General features: G+C 39.2%; 2 protein-coding genes across 4 annotated transcripts in view; one reads left to right on the top strand and one right to left on the bottom strand.

Moving 5' to 3' along the window:
• si:ch211-250c4.3 (uncharacterized protein LOC100535981 homolog) overlaps positions 1-6,316 on the top strand; it is a 33,730-nt gene extending 27,414 nt beyond the window's left edge. For 2 of the 3 annotated variants that reach the window (XM_044046435.1, XM_044046433.1), the window contains exons 7-8: positions 1,894-1,998; positions 3,216-3,415. In XM_044046435.1, the coding sequence (XP_043902370.1) occupies positions 1,894-1,990 (97 nt within the window). In that variant the 3' untranslated portion in view covers positions 1,991-1,998; positions 3,216-3,415. Of the gene's footprint in view, positions 1-1,893; positions 1,999-3,215; positions 3,416-5,715 lie in introns of those variants that run through there. The other variant, XM_044046434.1, reaches the window with a different exon arrangement.
• LOC122782184 (cGMP-dependent protein kinase 2) lies at positions 1,943-21,234 on the bottom strand. Its single transcript, XM_044046432.1, has 21 exons — positions 21,103-21,234; positions 20,591-20,788; positions 18,596-18,973; positions 16,748-16,914; positions 15,438-15,551; positions 14,710-14,815; positions 14,252-14,315; positions 14,035-14,112; positions 13,631-13,725; positions 13,049-13,117; positions 12,794-12,892; positions 12,504-12,651; positions 12,290-12,426; positions 10,100-10,189; positions 9,452-9,593; positions 9,210-9,373; positions 8,542-8,664; positions 8,370-8,432; positions 8,052-8,118; positions 7,771-7,923; positions 1,943-2,111 (listed from the first exon to the last, which is right to left on the bottom strand). The coding sequence occupies exons 2-20, from the start codon at positions 20,710-20,712 to the stop codon at positions 7,828-7,830; spliced, it is 2,322 nt and encodes a 773-aa protein (XP_043902367.1). The 5' UTR covers positions 20,713-20,788; positions 21,103-21,234; the 3' UTR covers positions 1,943-2,111; positions 7,771-7,827.
• Between the last annotated feature and the right edge of the window lie 153 nt (positions 21,235-21,387).

Genomic DNA, 21,387 nt, shown 5'->3' with positions numbered 1-21,387 from the left:
GTGTTTTCTGCACTAAACCAGGACCTTTTTATTTTTAAGTTATAGTTTATTTATTTAAATTGATTACAGTTGACATAGTTGTTTTTACTGATATCAAAACTCATAACTAACAACAGCTCAAAACATAATATGTATGTATGTGTATATATGTACAGTGTGTGTATATATGTATATGTATATATATATATATATATATATATATACTGTACATGTATACACATATATATATTTTAAAAGTATGTTTTCTTGTGTATTTCATCATAAAACAGCTTTTTACTGAACGACTTTCAAGCGCTCACTCTCCCACACCAAAGCCCATAGAGAAAATCACCATTTTTAGCTCACACAGTCACAGTAGCTGCTGCTCTGCTGCTGCCTCGTGTGGTGACTTTGTGCCACTGACGTGAATCTGAACAAAGGATTTCAAACACTGAAGTCCCAAAATAACTCTTGAACTTGACGATGGAGGCAGCAGTGGATCAACAACTCGCTGTGTGTCTGTGATGTAAAATGACTGTTTTTCTCTGTGGGCTTTGGTGTGAGAGAGTGAACGTTTTGCAAAGCAACACAAAAAGGCTGTGGAACATCAAAATAAAGTGGCAATCATGTTCTCAGTATATCACAGACTACAGCTGGTGTAGATTCTGTTACGTTACTGAATCCATATGTTTTCTCTCTGGCTGCGTCACCGCCTCATTTTAGCCACACCTTTAAAACCTGAAGTGACCCTTTAAGCAGGCGGCGGCTTATTGTTATGGGGGTTTCCTGCAGTTTAAATATGTGGAATGATATCATGAGGACACACCCGACAGTTGGAGATAGATGGAGAGAGTCTATCTCTCTGATTCTGGATTCAATTACTCGTACTTTTCACTTTGTATCATCATCATCCTCATCATCCTCACACTGGGAACAGCTGTGAGCCAAAGAATATAAACGTCTCGTCTGAAACGGTTTGTTTGGAATTATGAAGCTGCCAATGGAAGAGGGAAAACACCAGTGAGGGATTAAACACTGCAGCTTTTATTAATCTGTTATTACCAAACCAAACACAATCACATGAAAATGTTTTTTCTGTTTGTGTTGAAGCTCTTTTGTTTCCTCTTTACTGCATAAAAACCTAAAAAGAAGAAGAAGAAGGAATGTGAATAATGTAGCTGCAGTGAATAAAAGTCAGCATGAAAGTGAACGACAGTTTCCTGGAATCTAAAGAAGAAGAAGAAGCAGAATTTTGTGTGTGTTTTTCTGTGAACTGTAGCTGCTCTTTATCTCAGAGCTTTGTACAGTAGAGGAATCTGATCTGAGGAGGTGGAGAAGTCTTCTTCAGCCTCTCCCTGACGTCCTGACCGGGGTTTGGCAGCAGCTCAGAAGGACAGAGTGAGGAGGAGTGTGTGTGTGTGTGTGTGTGTGTGTGTGTGTGTGTGTGTGTGTGTGTGTGTGTGTGTGTGTGTGTGTGTGTGTGTGTGTGTGTGTGTGTGTGTGTGTGTGTGTGTGTGTGTGTGTGTGTGTGTGTGTGTGTGTGTGTGTGTGTGTGTGTGTGTGTGTGTGTGTGTGTGTGTGTGTGTGTGTGTGGGTGTGTGTGTGTGTGTGGAGTCAGGACTGAGGTATGCCTGGAGGAGTGGGAGGGTTCCCCCTGTGGGTTTAAGCTCAGGCTTGGCGAGAGACATGGCAGCCGTCCAGCGTTCATTAAAAAACAAAACGGCCGCCTCCTGAGGAGCTCCTCGCCAACGTGGGAATAATGGACAATAAATGTTTTCTCTCAAACTCGAGGGCGCTGAGCTCAGCTGATCTCAGATGTCCTTCATAAATAAAAATATGAACTAAGTATTAACTGTCTCCTTGTCTCCTCGTCTCCTTGTCTCCTCTTCCTCCTCGTCTTCTTCTTCTCCACAGGCCTGATCTGGGACCAGTGGAACCTGCTGGAAGAAACAGGAACTCCATGATCGTCCTCGGTCACCAGAGTAAACTGGACTTCCCGTGGCTTCCGTAATAATCCAGGTAGCACAGATTATTCCGTACGTTACCCACACACTGAATATAGAAGTGAGTGTTTGTTGAGAAGCCACCAGGGGGCGACTGTCATTTACACGATTTCGAAGTATGACCACTTCCTGTCGAAAAACAATTCACAGCAGGTTCAGGGATTTAAAATAAAATAATATAATTTAATGTAATGTACTTTATTTTGATAGTCCTCCTTTGAAAGTGCTTTACAAAATAAAAGCCTTACAGAAACATTAAAAACAGACAAATTCATGACAGATAAATCAAAGGAAGAAAAATAGAAATAACAATTATGATCAACATGATTTTTCAGCTTCTCAAATGTGAATATTTTTCAGTTTCTTTGCTCCATAAACCAAAGAAAAATCATTAAAAATAATTATTTTTGGTTTGTAGACAAAAAAGAACTTTGAGAATATCTGGAAATTTCAATGTTTAGTAAACGTTTACTGACATTTTATTGACCAAACAACTAAGTGATTAATCAGAATATCCGTTGTAGATATTTAGATATTAGATATAAAGAGAAGATGAATAAATCCAATTTTTATCAATGTTGTAATATCTCAGCACAGTTCTTAAAGGGATAGTTCAGTTTTTTGTGAATTACTTACACTTTACAAAAGGCTCATCTTGTAAAATCTACACCAGATTAAGTCTGTGATATCTTAACAACGTGTTTGCTGCTTTATTTCACCATTTCACAGGCATTTCTGACTTATTAAAAACTCTCTTGGACACAGGAGTTGCTGCTTTACTTTAGTTAAATCCTAACAAAAGTCACAAAAATAACACGTTTGAATTTACTGATGAAGGCAGCACTGGATCAGGAACTCCTAATCAAAGATTTTCTCTGTGGGGTTTGGTGTGGAAGAGTGAGCCGTTCACTTGTGTTTTCCATCAGAAAACGTTGTCATGAAGTGACAAACAAATGTGGTGTAGATTTGAATATGTGAGGTTTCATTTTAGGCCGTTTTTTCTGCCATTAATTCACAGAAAGTGAAGTGTATCTTGCACAAACCACAGGTCAAATATCTAAAGTATTTAATCTTTTTTCCCTGACTGTAAACTCTGTCACTCCCTCGTCCTCGTCTTCGTCTCCACAGTTGTATGATTTACCGTCTTGGCTCCTGCTGCGGTTCCTCCTCACACACGAGTGAGCAGAGGTTAATTCTCCTAACTCGACCTCTCACCTCTGTCTCCCCCCGCAGGTCAGAGTGAGACGCCGCAGTGACGCAGAGGTGACGACAGTTCTGCTGCTGCTGGTGATGGTGGATGAGGATTAAATAATCTGGGACTATATTAAAACACCTGTATATTTTCTGTTAATACGTTTATTATGATATCTACTATTTATCATAGTCCACAAACCAAAATGATAATATTTGGATTTTTTTTTTTATTATATGGAACAAAGAAACAATAAAATATTTAAGAAGCTGGAAAATCAGAAAACGTGTTAGAGACGGAGTTAAGGACAGAGCAGGTTTTCCTGTAGTTTGCTGAATGTTCATTTTCTTTTGTGTAGACGTGGTTTTGTAGCGTGAGAGACGTTGTGTAACAGCAGCCGTGGACGGATCGTACATCACGTTTACATACGAGCTGATGATAAGAGCTCATCTTGCGTAACATTACAAATACCACATACGATCACATGACCACAAGCAGCAGCAGCAGCAGCAGCTCCTCAACTTAATCCCCGAGTTAATTTGGAGTGAAAATGGAAAACAGCATTTATGGGATGGGTTTTATGATTCTTGACGTTTGGGTAACAGGGTAACCAGGCTCCTCTAGATTATCCTCTATTTTCCTCTAAATGTGAATAATAATGAACAAAATTGACATGCCCCCTGGTGGCTAACTTACTTACTTACTTCCCGGACTAAACTTTTCATGGTTTATTAAAAGAAAAATAAATATAGTAGATGTGATCTTTAAAATTTGTCAAATGGGCATAAGAATATTTAAAAACTCGATAGGCTACTTTTCAAACGTTTGTTTTTGTTTTTATTTAGGTTTTGTTTACGTCTCGTTCTGAGAGAGAAAAAACTGACGTGTTTTGTTTAAAGGTCCAGTGTGTAAGATTTAGTGACCTCTAATGGTGAGACTGCAAACTGCAACAAATAGAGAATTCCACTTTTTTTGCCAGTTTTCTCTTGGATATGTGTGGGCGGGACCAACGTTCTTCATATTTAAGGAATTATTCACACATTAAGATATTTTTTGAACATGGGACCATTTATCGCAGCCTTCACACCGGCCGCGTACTTTCACGTAATTTGTGTGAAATAGCGTCAGTTTTTTTTCAGATCGTGGTCGATTTCCCCCGAGTGAATTTTCTGACGAATCCACAGCTCAGTGATGACGCACCGTCGACATAAACAGTCAAAACATTTAACACGACATCGGATCAGCTAGATCGTGTTTGTTTGTTTCCTCGAACTCCGTTCTTTTTAATAAACAAGAACAATTTTTAAAAAACGTTTCTGATAGTTTTATATTAATTTGTTTCTCCTTGGGAAGGTTGTGTCGTAATTTGCGTCCACATTATCCGTACTTTCATCCGATACTTTTCACAACGGGTTCCGCTGTGCAAAGACAGGAGGTGAAGAAAAACAACATGAACGCGTCTCGGGCTAGCCATTGTTAGACTATGTTAGCAAAAATGAGTTGGTAACAACACTATGTGGAATTTTGCGAATGAAAACAGCGTTGCAACATGTTTATGGATACAAAAATGTAACGTTACTATGTGTACGACTTATTTAATGCGATACAAATGAGACAAGTGCGATTTAAAACGGTAAAAGTCGAGAGTGTTTTTACAGTTGACGTAAGTTTGAGGCTGCTATGAATTTACGAATAGGAAATCCGACTTGTCGGGGCATTCCAGTTGAAACTTCCAAGTAGGAACTTGGAAATTCCGAACGCACCACAAGATGGCCGCCTTTATAAAGCAAGGCCCTTGCCTAAGTTTATGAAAGTCTTAATTTAAGGCTACGAAAACAAACAAATTTTATTTAAAAGCTATTTCACGCTCATACAAATATACTAATAGATCGGATTTACAATTTTCTGCGAATAGACAAACTTCCTAAATGTTACACACTGGTCCTTTTTTAAAGATCAATTTTAGCGTATGACTCGTCATGTTTCATGACTTTTTTTATAACAGTCTTTTAATTTGAAATATGACTTGTACGTGATGAATAGAAAATGTTGTAACTCTTTTAAAGGTCATGATATGGTTTAGACTCCAGACGTCAGAGACTTTATATAGTACATTATTCTATTTTACAGTTGCATGTATGTTTTACTATCATTCAGTTTAAAAAAAAAGGGATGTGTTGTTAAACGAGAGTTTGTAAAGTGTGTGTAAATTAAAGCTGATGTCCGACAGCTGTATATGTTTTATATGTACGGCATCAATATTAAAATTTATTTTTCAAAAATAAAGGAAAAGAAAATACTTCTTGTGTTGTATGATATTGTTTTTATAGTGATTTGATATCTGATTAAGTCAAATTAGACCTTTTTTAAATAGATGCTAAGTCTAATTTAAAGCTACACATTTAACCATAATACGTTTTTTTTTATGTTTTATATTTTATATTTATCTTTTATTTTACTTGATGTCAGTGATGGATGTGATCGAAAATCGAAATATTTGTTGAATTTAGCAAATGGGTTTGTTAATTGGATTTGTCACAGTTGGGTCACATGGTGGAGAAGTGGCTAGCACTGTTGCCTCACAGCAAGATGTATCCTGCGACCTGTCCAAGGAGTGACTCCGCCCTTCACTCTTGAAGTGACCTTGTGACCCTCATGTGGAAGTCGCTGTTTGCACTTCTCCACTTTGACGACTGGTAAGTACACAACGCAGCGTCAAATCTAATCTCCTACTTTCATAACATAAATGTCTCATCTTTATTTTGGTATAGACTGTTGAGGAACCAGAACCAGTTTAAGTTCTGTTTTTTGGGGATTAAACATTTCTAAAATGACAAATTCTAGAGATTTTGATGAAAAACTATAATGCTGACTCAAGTTAGACATTTAAACACTTATCTAAAATGGTTGACGGGGATTATATCATTACATCCTCTAAAATATGGTCACATTATTTGGTACACCTGTTTGACTGCTTTCTAATGCAAATATCTAATCAGTGCATTGAGGACATGAAGACATGTTGAAAACCGAGCATCAGAATGAGGAATAAAGTTGAATTAATTGGCTTTTAATGAGAATGAGACACAGTTGTGCATCTGAGTATTTCTGAAACTGCTAATTTAGTTGGATTTTAACACACACTCGTTGTTACGGTTCACAGAGAACGATTTAAAAAAGCGGGAGTTCTCTGAGAGAAAAATGATCTTTTTGATGGCAGAGGTCAGATGGGTTCAAGAGTTGCTTAATGAGAATGATCATGTCCCGTGTACCTAATAAAGTGGCCACTTTAGGGAGACCTCTGTCTGTCCCGACTGAGGTTTTGTGAAGGCTGCATACCATTTGGCTGTTTCATTTCCCTGCAAAGCTACATGCTAACTCATGGTTTTTAGTCATTATTGATAACACCTGTGCTTTTCATCAACAGTCGACTTCAATTCGTGTTAGAGCCAGTTTTTCATGACTCACTTCCACCAGCTGTGCACTCCCTTATTCACACCACATGTTACCTTTAACGTTCACCCACTGAGCACTGGAATCATGTTTATGTCTTCACTGCCCTCATGTGGGCACAGGGGGTAACTACAACCCCCTAACATCTGAATCTCCACAAGGAAGCTTGTGCAGTTTTTGTTTTGTCTGACTGTTGTGAGAAGCAGCGCAAGTGACGCTGGAGCAGCTGAAGATAATGCCTGGCTCAAGGTCAGTGGAAAGTAATCTGCCAAACACACAATTATTTCTGTTTTTTGCTTTGTTTTTCTTCCCTTTTTACTTTTTATTTTCCAGTAAAATGGCCTTGGATATTCTGGTAAAGCAGAATTAAGATCCTTAAATGTCCCTTTTTATTTATTGAGGTTTAAGTTCGACAAACAAATTTTAAAAGAGTAATAATTATAAAATAACCAAATAAATTCATATTTTTTTCTTGGAAAATAATAAATTCCATATTTTCTTCTTTAAAATGAAGTTCATTTCTGTTTATATTGTATTGAAAACCACAACAAGACACACTGCAAAATTCCGTTATGTCTTCATAATGACAATAAAAAATTCTTGAACACATTATTATGAATGTGGCAGAGGATCTCATTTTGAGTTTGAGTGTTAGTGACATCTAGTGGTGAAAAAAGCACATTACAACCAACTGTATGCCCCTCCTCATACCCTTCCCATCTTAACAAAAAAAACACTTTAACAACAGAGACCTTGATGTTAATGAAGCCCATAGAGAAAATCAATGATCAATTTTGACATCACAGCACACATGAGTTGTTGAACCACTGCTGCCTCCAACACTAAGTCCAGATGCTTAATTTTCTCCATTCAGTGTTTTAATTATTTGTTTGTATTTAGCTTCATGACACTAACTTAAAAAATGTGGCAGCAGTAGAGCAGCAGCTCCTGTGTTTCATTGAGCTTAAAACGGTGATTTTCTTTATGAAATTTGGTGCAGTGATACAAACTTCAGTTTCCAGTCATTGTCAAACATATTCATAACACAATATACACTCACACTGGCATGGATTTTATATGATGAGACTTGATAATACCTGAATTATCCATTTAAGCTTTAAAGGATATAACTTGTAAACCCACCACAATTTTGGGGAAACGATCCACCGCCGGTGCTCACAGACCAAACGTCGAGTGTCCTCAGAAGTCTTTGTCCCAGCCAGACAGCTCATCAGGAACCTCATCTGTGTCCGGGGGAAAAATGTCAAAGTGACTGTGATCCATTGGGCCCTTCACCTGCAGAGACAAGGGAGAATCATCATGATATCATCAGCGTATACAATGATGCAAAGAACCCAACATAAGTTCTGAAGATCTGAAGTTTGCAATGTCTCTCTGTGCTTGTTCTTGTTTGACAGCCTCACCTCTGTCCTCAGTGGAGACAACAGCTTGCGGTGTCTCAGTCCCTCCCAGTTGAAGCCTCGGAACCACCTTCAAACAAACAAACAAATGTACAGATGGGTTTCATTTGAAGCTACCACTACTAAAATGCGGTAAAAACACTTTAAAAGCACTTTGTCTTACATTAAGTTGCCAATGACGCACAAGCTAACAGAAGTTTGCTAAAGCTAACATAGACACCGTGACGTGAGCTACAGCTAACACACTGAAGCCATTTAAGCATTTTTAAACTTCAATCCTAAACATCTATGCGAAGATTTCCTTTTGAAGAATGAACGTACTTGTGCTTCTTTATGTCGATGATGCCGTTCTTTTTGTTTCCCAGCCGCTCAACGGGGTTCAGCCTGAGAGGGAAGATGAACATTTACTTTAATTGTACGTCAAATCATTTACGCCATTTAACCAACAACATTCATGTTGTGCTGTGTTGTGTTTGTTTGTGACTGAGTGAACCTGCAGAGTCTCCTGATGAGGTCGTCTGGACGTTTGCCGATCCTCTTGGGGAAGTCCACCTTCTCGATGCCATGAAGGACCATGGTGTAGATCTTTATGGGGTCGGAGCCGGTAAAGGGCGGACTGCAAAACAAAGGTAGGTGGTCTCAATCTCCATTTCTTGCAAAAACTGAACTTTTTAAAGCTAAAATGTGTGTTAAATACTGCCAAACGCATTTATGAGGTAATGTAGGGAAGATGGAGATGGATACTAATGATTGCAACAGACAGGAAGTTAGCCAAAATGTTAATTAATTTGACTAATTTCTGAAGGTCATTTAAGGGCATTAATATAAATCTAAAACACCATGTATCTTTTGAACAGTTCGAGCTAAAATGCCAAAGATGGAGCTTAATTACTGGTTCAGTTTTTCTTTCTTTTAACCTGCTACTTGTTTAGGTTTAGACAAAGTATTCTGATACTTCTGCTTTGTGTACTACACCTAAATTGTAAATTAGGATTTTACCCTGATTCACACTTCCTACTCTTTTTTGACAGAGAACAAGTTAAAAAAAGTTTACTCTGTGAAGTTACAAATGTTTAAACTTTCTTGTAATTGATGTTATCATATTTCAATGACGCTACATACATGTATACAGTATGGATACTCTTTTTATATTACACTTACTTGCCGGTGAGAAGTTCAAATATGAGGATTCCCAAGGACCAGCAATCTGCTCCAAAGTCATGGCCTTTGTTCATGATGACTTCTGGGGCCAAATACTCTGGAGTCCCACAGAAGGTCCACGTCTTCTTTCCAAGGCCGATCCTCTTGGCAAAGCCAAAGTCCGCCTGAGGAGGAAACACAAATGAATTCAGGAAGGAAAAATCCTTCGAAGAAGAATGTCATGTCAACAAGTGGCTCCTCACCATTTTCACGTAGCCCTCAGAGTCCAGCAGGAGGTTTTCAGGTTTCAGGTCTCTGTAGACGATGCCCAGAGAGTGGAGGTAATCGAATGCCTCCAAGACGCAACCGGTACAGAACCTGGCTGTGGGTTCGTCAAAGTAACTCCTGGTAGGTTATGACAAAAACAACACATTATTAATTAATGGTCATTTAAAGACATTTAAACAAATACTTTAGCATGATTAGCTGAGGCTGAAGAGTTGGTGCATCTGTAAAAATGGGATATTGCCTTCTGTAGGAGCTTCTCAAGCTGCCACTGAGCAGCGCCCGGGGAGCAATGCCCTTTTTTTTGACCTGCAGCCCCACAACCCTTCGGTCACAAGCCAAGTTCCCTTTCCACAGGCCACCCAAAAATGGGTTCTCATACCAGGAATCCTAACCGCTAGACCACATGGGACTGTTAAAGTGAACAGTTCTGTTATCAACTAGCATTGCTAACAATGATTTGCCCAAGATATGGTTATATCCAAGTTTTTTTCAACTTTTAACTTGGTCAACTCTTCTAGTTCTTCACTTCTAGTCCCGACTTACGATGTAAATAAAATTTTCCAGTGTGCCCAACACTAAACGATCTGTCCAAAAACCTTGCGTTGTCAGGGAAACACACTCACGTGTCTCGCAGCACAGTCCATAGCTCTCCCCCGAGACAAGCCTCCAGGAGCATGTAGACAAATTTATCGTCCCGAAATGTCCGGAATAACCTGAAACACATCAGAGCGCTGTATGTACTGGTGCGGTGACTATGAGAAAGCAGCGATAAACAGCTTCTAAAACACATTTTTCTACAATGTTTAGATGCACCACAATAAACAAACAAATTTACCTCTTGACTAAGACATGAAAATAAATCCTGTCACATCAAATTTAGGCAAAAAAAGTAAAATAAAGAGATATGTTTCAAATGTCTTTATTATGAACCCCACACCTTTAAAGTTACACTTATTAAACACCAAATTGACCCTTGACCCAGATGTTTTTGCAAATTACCGACCTATATCTAATCTTCCCTTCTTTTCTAAAATACATTTATGTGAATATCTGCACAAGTAACAGCCTGTTTAAAGATTTCCAGCCAGGATTTAGATGACATTATACCCTATTGGGATCACTGACACTGCCCTGGTTTTGAGTCCTAGATAGATTCCAGTTTGCACATGTTAATGATAAATGTACTATGAAGTTAATTATGGAGTTCCACAGGGCTCAGTGCTTGGCCCTATACTCTTCACCCTATACATGCTTCCTTTAGGCAGCATCATTAGAAAGCACAATATTGTTATGCAGATGACACACAGCTATATTTATTGATGAAGATCCTGGATGGGCTGTAACTGTCTGTTTTAAACTTATAAGGTCATTAAAGTTGACCCTAAACATCTTAGAGAAAAACCATCTGACCACACTATCACTTCACATCACCATGGTTTCCAGTTCCATTGTAAGGAACTTTGGACTTATTTTGGACATTTGGACTTTTGATTCACACATGAAACATATTTCTAGAGTGTGTTTTTGCATTAATTCTACAATCCAAACTCAGAGAAACTGAGCAACAAATGTCAGCTCAGCTCGGCCACTGTGATTTCTTTGAAGTCCCTTCTTGAGACGCACTTGTGTTGAAGAGCCCGTCCCTGTGCTATTCGAATTCTAATTTTCTTTGATGTGTCTTTTTTGAACGTTCAGAACTGTCTTTTAAAACCCAATGATTTTATGACTTACGCGTTTTTTAATTGCTGCTCCGTGAAAGCACTTAGTAATTGGTTCTGTTTGAAGTGCTGTATAAATACATGTCACAATCATTGTAATATAATTCATGCATACACAAAAAAGAAAAATAAGAGATGGAATTGAATTTCATATGAAATGCTTCTCTGTTGAGCAGCTCATCTTTAGAATGTTTGTGCTTTGATTCTTAAATAAAGGACTTTTTTGTGGCGTTATTGATCAGTAATTCCATAATTACCTTTTCAGCGTTAATATAAATCAAGTGCTCTGACACAACCTTCACCCTGCCTGACACTGAAGACGTTGCCACCTCGTCAAAGAGAAAATGGACCATTTGACCCAAAGACTCTTGGGAAGAAGCTGAGCAGTAAGAAGAGTTTCTTTTTCTGTAAATGACAGTAGTGAACAGACTGCTTACACAAGGCTTTTGTTTGGTCCAGATAAATCTGAGTGCAGTGTTGAGACCCCGGTCAACAACATTCTCCTCAGCATGTTGCTTAGAAACTCCACTGAGAATCTAAATACAAGAGTACAGGAGGATTATGGGAGGCTGCATCGCCGACTCCCAATCCTCTACTTTTCAAAAGCTTGAAAAGCTTGAACTTTCAGGCACACGTATGTTTTTTCTGGTGTCCTTGAACAATTTTATAAAAGTGGAAGACAACGTACAAGAAAGGTCATTGGAAGTTCCAGAAAATGGACATTTTTTGTTCTATCTTCAGTTTCAGGGCTTCAGTAATGAAATTCATTTGTCTCACTCGCTCATTCAGAAGTAGGTTCTGTACCTTCTCTGCCCTTCTAAGCATAGGCTGGTCAGGATGAGCTTGTGTTTGCTGAACTGAGGTGAAACGTCCTCAAGAGAAACTTCAAGTCCAGTTGCTACCAACTTGGTGTGTTTTGGACGTGTCAAACATGTCTTACCAAGACTGTTCTAAAAGAGTTCTCCGGTTTCCTCCCACAGTTCATGTCAGCCATGACAGACACTGCTCTACTAATTCCTAAAACTAGCACAGGACATCAAACACATCCACATCAAGCATCAAAGTGACCCATGTGAGCTAATGTGTGAGCCACACCTTATGATAAACCTTGAGTTTGTTCCCTGCAGGATGTTCTTCTCAGAGTAGATGTGCTCCTGCTGATTGGTGTCCACGATGTGCTTCTTCTTTATGCACTTTAGGGCAAAGGTGATGTCCTCGTCCCTCAGCTTCACCTGTGGATCACAAGCTCAGTGAGAAACTAGGAAACTAGGATTATTATTTTTGCCGTGAGTTTGTTGGTGCGGCTCACCAGCTCCACTCGTCCAAATCCTCCCATGCCCAGCGTGGCGACGATCTCCAGCTGATGGAAAGGCTGGTGTGGACGCAGGAGGGCGATCTTCTCTCTGAGTCTCCTCAGCTCCTGGGCCTCAGCAGAGTCCAGCTGAGGTGAGTAGGGCCTGACAGTTAAAGAACAACTTTAAACCCATGACGTTTCTATACTAACACATAGAAATAACCCTAATATTAACACAGTAACATCCAGCTGTTTGTGTTTGTTGTGCTCGTTTTGTTTGTGTTTCGTTGTTGTTGTCCACTCACAGAGCATTCCGCCTCTCGTCGCTCCTCGACAGCTCCTCCACATATTCCTTCAGATACGCCTGAAGCTCGTCATATGTTCCCACAATTTGGTTGAAATTGCTGGAGGGAAAAAAGAAGAACAAGGAGGTGAAGACAGAGCAAAGGTAGTGACACATGTCGTCGTCAACAACAACAACAACAACAACAACAACACTAAACTGTCATGAGACTGAATATCTGTAGGTTTTAACTGTACATTAAGGACATGGTACTCACTCTCTGTCCACCACCAGACAGTGTGTGTCGGTCTCATTGCAAATGATGTTTGCTGAGCGAACGTCCTCACTGTGAACGCACACACACACACACACACACACACAAACACACACACATAAACGCTTTAATTCAAACAAAGTTAGTAAGATTGTTGAATCCTGAATAATCCGTTTTTTCTGATTTGACAGCGATTTTACCAAAACAATTCTAGGAACCTGAGCTCCTTAACATTTAATTAACAATTCTTAACCCTCAGGCTTCACTTCAATTTACTACCCTCTTAAGTCATTAAGGACAAAAATATCCATAATGACGCCAGAGGGTTAAACCTTTTAATATTTTCTATTCTTTATTTTATTAGCTATATTTATACATCTATATTTTCTCTCTCTTTTTTTTTATTTACTTTTAACATTTTAATCTAAACAACAACTCGAAAATCAAGGGTATTTTGATCAGTGTTTGTTTGAACGCAGTGTTTTCTGGTGTTTTCTTATTGGTCTATATGTCATTCCTGGATGTGAGTAAATGCTTGTTGCTAAAGTCACAATATCTGCGACCACTTTGCTTTCAGTTCAGTACCTGATCAGAGCTTTTTCTCCAAAATAATCTCCAACTCCGAGCGTCTTAATTTCCTGTGGTTCAGAGAAACTGTCTGTTCTCTGAGTGACGACGACCTACAGATAAAAAAAAATCACATTTATACCATTACATTTTTATTTAAATAATCAACGCAACCTCCAGGTATGAAAACTGAAGCCATTGCACAAGTTCAGAAAAACCTGCATTCTCTTGAATCACCATCAGGGGGCGACTTGTATGTCATATACATGTAAATACATTTTTGAAATGTCAGCTTAACCTAAGATTCTATTGTTTTTGTAACTTTTGCATAAGAAAAACATTAACATGGCAACATTAAAAAAATAGTTATGTGGACCAGAAAAAATAGACAATATTTAAATGTGAAAAAAAACATTTCTCACCTCTCCTTTTGCAATAATGAAGAAAGTGTTTCCTTCTTCTCCCTCTCGTATTATATACTCGCCCTTTTCAAAACAGTCCTGCAGGGAAACAAACATCTGTCACTCTTTGGTACAATAAGACAATAAAATACAATTTAAGACAATTTCGACAGAAACAGATCCTGGATGTGGAACCGAATAATTATATGAGCTTCAGATAAAGTGGGAAAATACTCACAACTTCAAGACAATCAATGATCTTGGCCAGTTTCTCCTCTGGTAGGTCTCTCAGCAGTGGCACACTTATAAAATAAATACATAAATAAACACGCACAGTTACACTATAAAAACAAACTGACGAAACAGACTGAACGAAGTCCTGCACGTGGTATCTTTTGTAGATTAAATATGTAGAATTCACAGACTATAATTATATTATTAAGATTATTAAGTATTTTAATAGACATAATTTGAATATGTTTGTAATAACGTCGGTGTTTGATTTTTCTTGTTAGTCTGTTGTGTGTATTTCTGTTTTTTGTATTCTGTGCAATATATAGAATAGAAAAAACAGAAATACACATCACATTACACATCAGATAGTTTCAGTGTCGTGTGTGACACACTGTCACGTTGTTTCCACATGAGACACGTGTGGAGATCATGTGTGACAAGCTGAAAGTGTCGTGTTTGTACCTGCGCAGGAAGCAGAAATACTCCTCGTGTCTGGCTTGTGTGGTCTGCATCATGATGGTCTGGAAGGCGTGACGGTCCAACGCCCAGATGTGAGACTGGGACACAGCTAAACCAAGATCATAATCATGAAACCAACATTTTATCATCAGCTGCTTAAAAAAAAGTCCTTCTCAACAAACCGAGTACTACTCACTATATTCTTACTTCCTGATTGGCCCCATCCATGTCGGTGTTTTCATATTTTCTAGTATCGTAGTTCTTTGACTCTCTTTGGTAAAGGGTTTGTTGCAATCTGCATTCTCACCATTAGATGTCACTGATTCTTACACATTTGACCTTTCTCAAGTATGTAATGGCAAGATTATCACCAACCAGCACAGTCGCCCCCTGGTGGCCACATTCAGTATTCTTTCATTTCCTATTTGGTTTTATTAGGAACCCTGAAGACGATATCCTTTTTTGATATACACTCTACTGATGCCCCTGTATCTGGAAAAGCAACTTTACTTTAAAAATGAATTTACATTAAATCCTCGAGAGACAAAATGCTGGGGAAAATCCTTTATTTGATGCATGTTTTTAGATTTAATTGGACAATTCTGCTTGTCTTGTTGCGTGCATGTGTATATGTCATGGACATGGTTGTCAAACACCATCCCATCATCTAAACCCTGGAGCGGTAACTGCCCCGGGACATGATCCCAGTGGTATAACTCGCCGTCACTCACCTTTCACAGTCGCTGTTCTTTTACAGTTGTACAAAATGGCCAGTTCTCCAAACGCCGTTCCTGGACGCATCTCACCCAGCAGCTTTCCACTCTGGATGACCTCCAGCAGGCCCTCTGCAGGCAGCACCGCAAAACATACGTTACACCATACAACAAAACCTTGCTGGTGTATTTTATCCTATTATTTACATTTTTGCTGGATTGAAAAAGTCAAATGGACTCTACTTTTGCAGCGGTGAACCTAATCTTCCGTGACGTACTTCAGCTCTTCTTTAAGTTTCACCCACACGGAAACAAAATGTTCCCCGTGCAATCTTTTTATTTTCTGTTCTTGAAAATATCTTCAAAAAAAACAACTCTAGAAAGCTGTGGAACATATGCCCGACCTGTGTGTGGCGCTGTAACTCTGCCACAAATGTACCACAAATGAAGACTGAAGAATGTGTAATGCTGCGTTCCATTTACGTCGGAACTCAGAAGTCGGAAATGGGAGTGGCGTCACATCCAAAAGTTCACCGTGTTCCAGGTAAGAAGTCCAAACGCTTTTGTTAGAAATACCAGTCGATAACAATCTTTGTTTTTTTTATCTTTGGTGAGAAAAGTGATGGGATAATGGTGCCACAGCACCCCCTATCAGCCAAAATTAGTATTACATAAACAAACACTAAGAAGGTTTTCAAAAATCCTTCCTAAATCAGTAGTTTTTTGTATTTTAGATTTGAAGGAACGTACATGTTTGATTGTAGTGACTGAGTTTAAAAGGAGTTTGTACTTAAAGCTGCAAACGTTCCTGACTTTATTCTTTCTGTTCAAGTGTCGACCCACTTGCAGAGAACTTCAAATTCAAAGTCTTTGCTTCCTTTGTACAGTTGATGAACAGCTGAGGTGGGAGCACCGGGCTCAGGGCCAAGGAGTCCGTCAGTCCGTCCGTCCGCCGACGGCACCCACACATGACCATTGTTAACATTTCCCACTGAAGAAGTGAAAGACTTCTGTCAAACGCAGGAATGTTCCACACCAGGAGACCGGGGTGTTTTTCTGGAAAAAGCAACTGTTCGGGTCGGGTGATACTAACACACAACCTTAACCCTGGATCAACAAATAACATTAACTAAACACTAGTTTACAGCTAAAATAAATCACCACTGAATGCAAATTCCTTTTTTTTCCTTGAGCTAAAATCAATAATAATCTGTATTCTCAGAAGATTTCATCCAAATCTGCCCTTTATTTTTTAGGGAACTCTGCTTCCAGACAGAAAACAGTGACCATCATGAACTCATCGGTGGAGAGAATGAGTCAGTTCTGACCTGCGAGGACGTAGAGGTAGTTTCCAGGTTCTCCCTCTTGGATGACCAGCTGCCCCTCGGTGTAAACCTTCTCGTACATACAGTCCACCATCTCCCTCATGTGCTGCGGCTCCAGCTTCTTCAGGAAGTCGTTCTTTACGATGGCGTCGTTGATGAGCTTCTTGGTGCTGGGATGGAAAAAAAGATTGAACGTAAATATACGTATATATGTATTATACTGATTTCAGACAGCAGGGGGCGTTACGGACAGTCAGTGCTACAGATGTGAGTAGAAAATGTTTCTGTCTACAAACACCGTCACAAGAAAAGCACGAGCACAAGTATGATATTGTACAAGGGTCACGACACAATGCGGTAATTAGAATTTTGCTGAGTGTGCTCTAAAGCTGATTCGCCCCCTGGTGGCTGTTCAGTATATTCTTACTTCCTTATTGACTCTGTCCTCTTTGGTATTTCATATCCTTTCTGCTCACTGTAGTTCCCCGCCACTCTTGGGAAACTGCAGTCTGCGGTCTCACCACTAGATGTCACTACTTCTTTTTGCCCTTTTTATATACATATATATACATATATATATATATATATATATATATATATATATATATATATATATGTACATGGTCGATGATATTTCCACAGGTTGTAAATGCCAGACTGACACACTCTGAATTCATTGCACATGTTTTTCTTTTGCATCCTTGATTATCACATCACACAGAGGACGTGCGAGTGTGCTTACTGGCACAGTGTGGTAGGTGAGTTGGGGTCGCGGTGGTGCTGTGGTGAAGCATAGGTTGTGTAATTGACGCCCCTAATGACCCAGACACAACATTTATATGCTGCAGCCTTTTGTTTGCCTCCGTGTCGTTCTATTATGCAGTTCATGCTAATAAAGCCTTTGAAATGTGGGTGGTATCACAAAGAGTGAGCGCAGCTCTCACATCATCCTGCCAATAATACTGAGTGTGTGTGGATTTACACTGAGAAAATGGAATGGAAGCAATTGAACTGAACTTATTGTTTTGTGTTTATCTGACAATTTATGCCTTTGATAGCCTCAACAGTTAGTTTTCCTCTCCAGATTGTAAATGTTGATTAAAATGGTGATAATTTCATCTTAAATATTCAGCGCTTTATTTTCTGCCTGGAAACTGAAGTTTCACTCTCTTACACCAAATCCCATTGAGAAAATCAGTGATTTTTAGCCCGGGGACACAGGAGCTGCCCCGTGTGGTCACTTTGTGTCACCGAGGTAAATCTGACCAAAGCATTTTGAACACTAAAGTGACAAAATCACACCTTTTAAGTTACGAATGTATGCAGCTTGGGATCAACAACTCCTGCGTGCTTTGATGTAAAATCTCTAGTTTTCTCTCTGGGGTTTGGTGTGGGAGAGTGAACGGTTTACAAAGCAACATCAAGTTTAGTTTTCTGTCGCAAAACCAACTTATTGTGGCAAAAATATTCTTTACAGCTGGAAATCAAAGTTTATGATGCTTTGTAAACTGCTCTCTAACTTGCACCAAAGCCCATTTAGAAAACCATCGATTTTATATCATGAAAAATAGAAGTTGTAGATCCAGTTCTGCCTCCATCACTGAGTTCTATTGTGTTATTTTGTGACTTCAGTGTTTGAAATCCTTCACTCAGATTTACTTCAGTGACACAAACTGACCAAATAAGTCAGCTGTCGACCAGCAACTCCTTTAATCCCACATGCTAAAAACACAGTCAACACTTTTTAACCCCAGTTTTAACCCTTTCAAAAACTTGAACTATCACTTAATATGTGTGCTTCAAGTGTAGAAATAGTAGTTATCATGATTTACCCTAGAATTTGTGACTTACTGTGAGTCTTTGTGGACGACCTTCACAGTGAAACTGTGTTCGCCTCTGACGCCTCGGCAGAAGTTATCCGAGGTGGGTTCGGCAGAGACTCCTTCTTTTGCTTTGAGCCTGCGGTGGACCTCTACCGCCACCCTGTGGAAGCGGCTGGGCCCCTGGTTGATGACACTGAAGCGGTGGTGGCTGTGGTGGCTGTGGTGGCAGCGGGCGGGCGGAGAGCGGCCCAGGACGTTGTGGTTGTAGCCGATCGCGTCCTCCAGCTTGTCGATCTGGGAGATTTTGGCCTCCAGCTCTTTCTGAAGACGCTGCAACTGAAGCTCCTGGGACCGGAACTCCTGGTCCCGCTTTGCCAGTGCCGCTTCCAGGCGGGCGATTCGCAACCTGGAGAACAGAATTGGCACAAACTCCCATGAAAACGTCCGTCAAAGTCAAAAATAAGTGAGTGTTTCTCATTAAAATCTTGACGACATTCTGTGCTGCACACAGGAAGTGATTCGTTGTATGTCAGTGAGGCAAAGGGAGACGACTCAGGTCTCGTATGAGTTTGCTTGACAGAGCCTGTTTTCAAATGAACGAAAGCAGCAAACGATTCATGTCATCATTTCTGTTAATGAAAACCAGACAGACAGAATAATCCACAACAAAAACCAGCATATATTACATACTGCAGCTTTAAGTGTCAGGATGTTGTGGTGATGTCTGTTGCTCACTGTCTGCTGAAGAGGGCGCTATCTTAATATTACTGTTAGATGACTATTTATGACTGGAAACTGATGTTTGTGTCGCTTTGTAAAATAAACATTTGCTGCCTCCATTACTAAGTTCAAATATGTTATTTTTCAAAATTCAGTGTTTGAAATCTGTCATTCAGATTAACCTCAGTGACACAAAGTGACCACACGAGGCAGCAGTAGACCAGCAGCTCCTGTGTCCGTGAGCTAAAGTCAGTGATTTTCTCTACGGACTTTGGTTCAGGTTCAGAAAATGTCACAAACTTCTGTTTCTCATTGAAAAAAATGCTGCCTGACATTTAGAGATTAGAGGCTTTTGTTCACTTACTGTGATGCACTTGAGCAAGGTTTGAAAACTCACATTGTTGTCAGCTGTGCTCCTTCATGTGTTCACTGCTGGTTCAAGTTTAACTCAGTTTATCTGACTGTTGTTTGTGCAAATGTTAGAAATTCTACCTCCAGTTAGAAAGGATCTCTCTCTCTCTCTAATATCATGTGACCTCGTGTGAGTCCTGAGATAATTTATGTTGTGATTTGACGAGAGGAAGCTTTGATGCATTCACCTGCTTTGCATCGTAATATTAATGTAATCTCTCATTTATGTAAAGTACACAAGCTAATTTATTCCCGAATGGCCTCTCTCTCTCTCTCCCTCTCTCGCTCTTGCTCTCTCCTTCCCTCTCCCACACACACACACACACACACTTTCAGTGACTTCTGAGGACATTACATTGACTTACATTCATTTCCTGGAGACTCTAACCTTAACTATAACTATTACTTTAACCTTAATCTAACCTTAACTTTAACTTTAACTTTAATCTAAGCCTAACTTTGATCTTAACCAAAGCCTAAATTTAACTTTAACCTAAGCCTGATTTTAACCTTAAACAAAAGTTAACTTTAATCTTAACCAAAGTCTAACTTTAATTTGACCAAAGCCTAACTTTAACCAAAGTCTAACTTTAATCTTAACCAAAGTCTAACTTTAATCTTAACCAAAGCCTAACTTTAACTAAAGCCTAACCTTAACCTTAACCAGCTAATTACTACTGACTAACCTTACACACACACACACACACACGACATCTCACTCACAAAAGTGTCACACAACACAATAATATCAAATTACTATAATATATTTATATCATTTTTTAATTAATGATAATAATGCATTAATAACAGTGTAATGACCTCCTTACATTACAGACAGGTACTTATATTATATACATACATGTATAATAATAAGTGATAATTTACAGTTCACCTGAGAGCGTCTGTGTCCAGAGCAGGAGGGTTTTTGTGGATGGAGGCCGGGCACATGTTCTCCTCAGCCCTCGGGGCTTTTATCGAACCGTTGCCCATGGCCACACTCTGAGTGGCCACCATAGGAATGTGCCCACGGGTCCAAATCACCACGAGGACTGATGTGTGAAGAAGAAACTCTGGAAAACTGTGGAAGAAACTGTGGAAGACTTAAAAAAATGTTCCTGTAGAGAAAAGACTAAGACGAGTGAGGATCATCTCAGTCAATCAGAGAGGAAATTAACACAAAAAGTCATTAAAATCATCATCATATAACATACATTTATTTGTGTTTTTATGTGAAAAAAGGTCACAAATCATTTATAAAGTACATTTTTTAACCTCACAGTGTGACAAACACCTGCCACTGTCTTAAAAATCTGCTTTTTATACAACACATTCCACACCTTCTGTCAAATCTATAAAGAAAGAGAAAGATAGAAGATATTATATCTTTATATATAATTTACTTACCGCGTGTGACGAGGAGAAACATTAAGTCGTGTTCTTCATGTTGTAGAGAAGAAGAGAAACGGTCACAGTCGTATTCCTCTGCCTCTACAGCAGCTGCATCTTATTTGGTTGCCACGCACAAACACAATGACCCTCATCTGTGCTGTGAGAGCTCATCCACTGTTCCTCAAGTATCTCTGCTGCTCAGGTGCAGGGGAAGATGTTCTGACGCCCTCATGTGGTCTTTGAGAGGACTGACAGACAATTTATTATTATTATTATTATTATTATTATTATTATTATTAT

The sequence above is a fragment of the Solea senegalensis genome, linkage group LG15, assembly GCF_019176455.1.
Source record: "Solea senegalensis isolate Sse05_10M linkage group LG15, IFAPA_SoseM_1, whole genome shotgun sequence".
NCBI classification, from domain to species: domain Eukaryota; kingdom Metazoa; phylum Chordata; class Actinopteri; order Pleuronectiformes; family Soleidae; genus Solea; species Solea senegalensis.
Note: the sequence above shows the minus strand (reverse complement) of the source record. Positions and strands in the feature narration are given on the sequence as shown.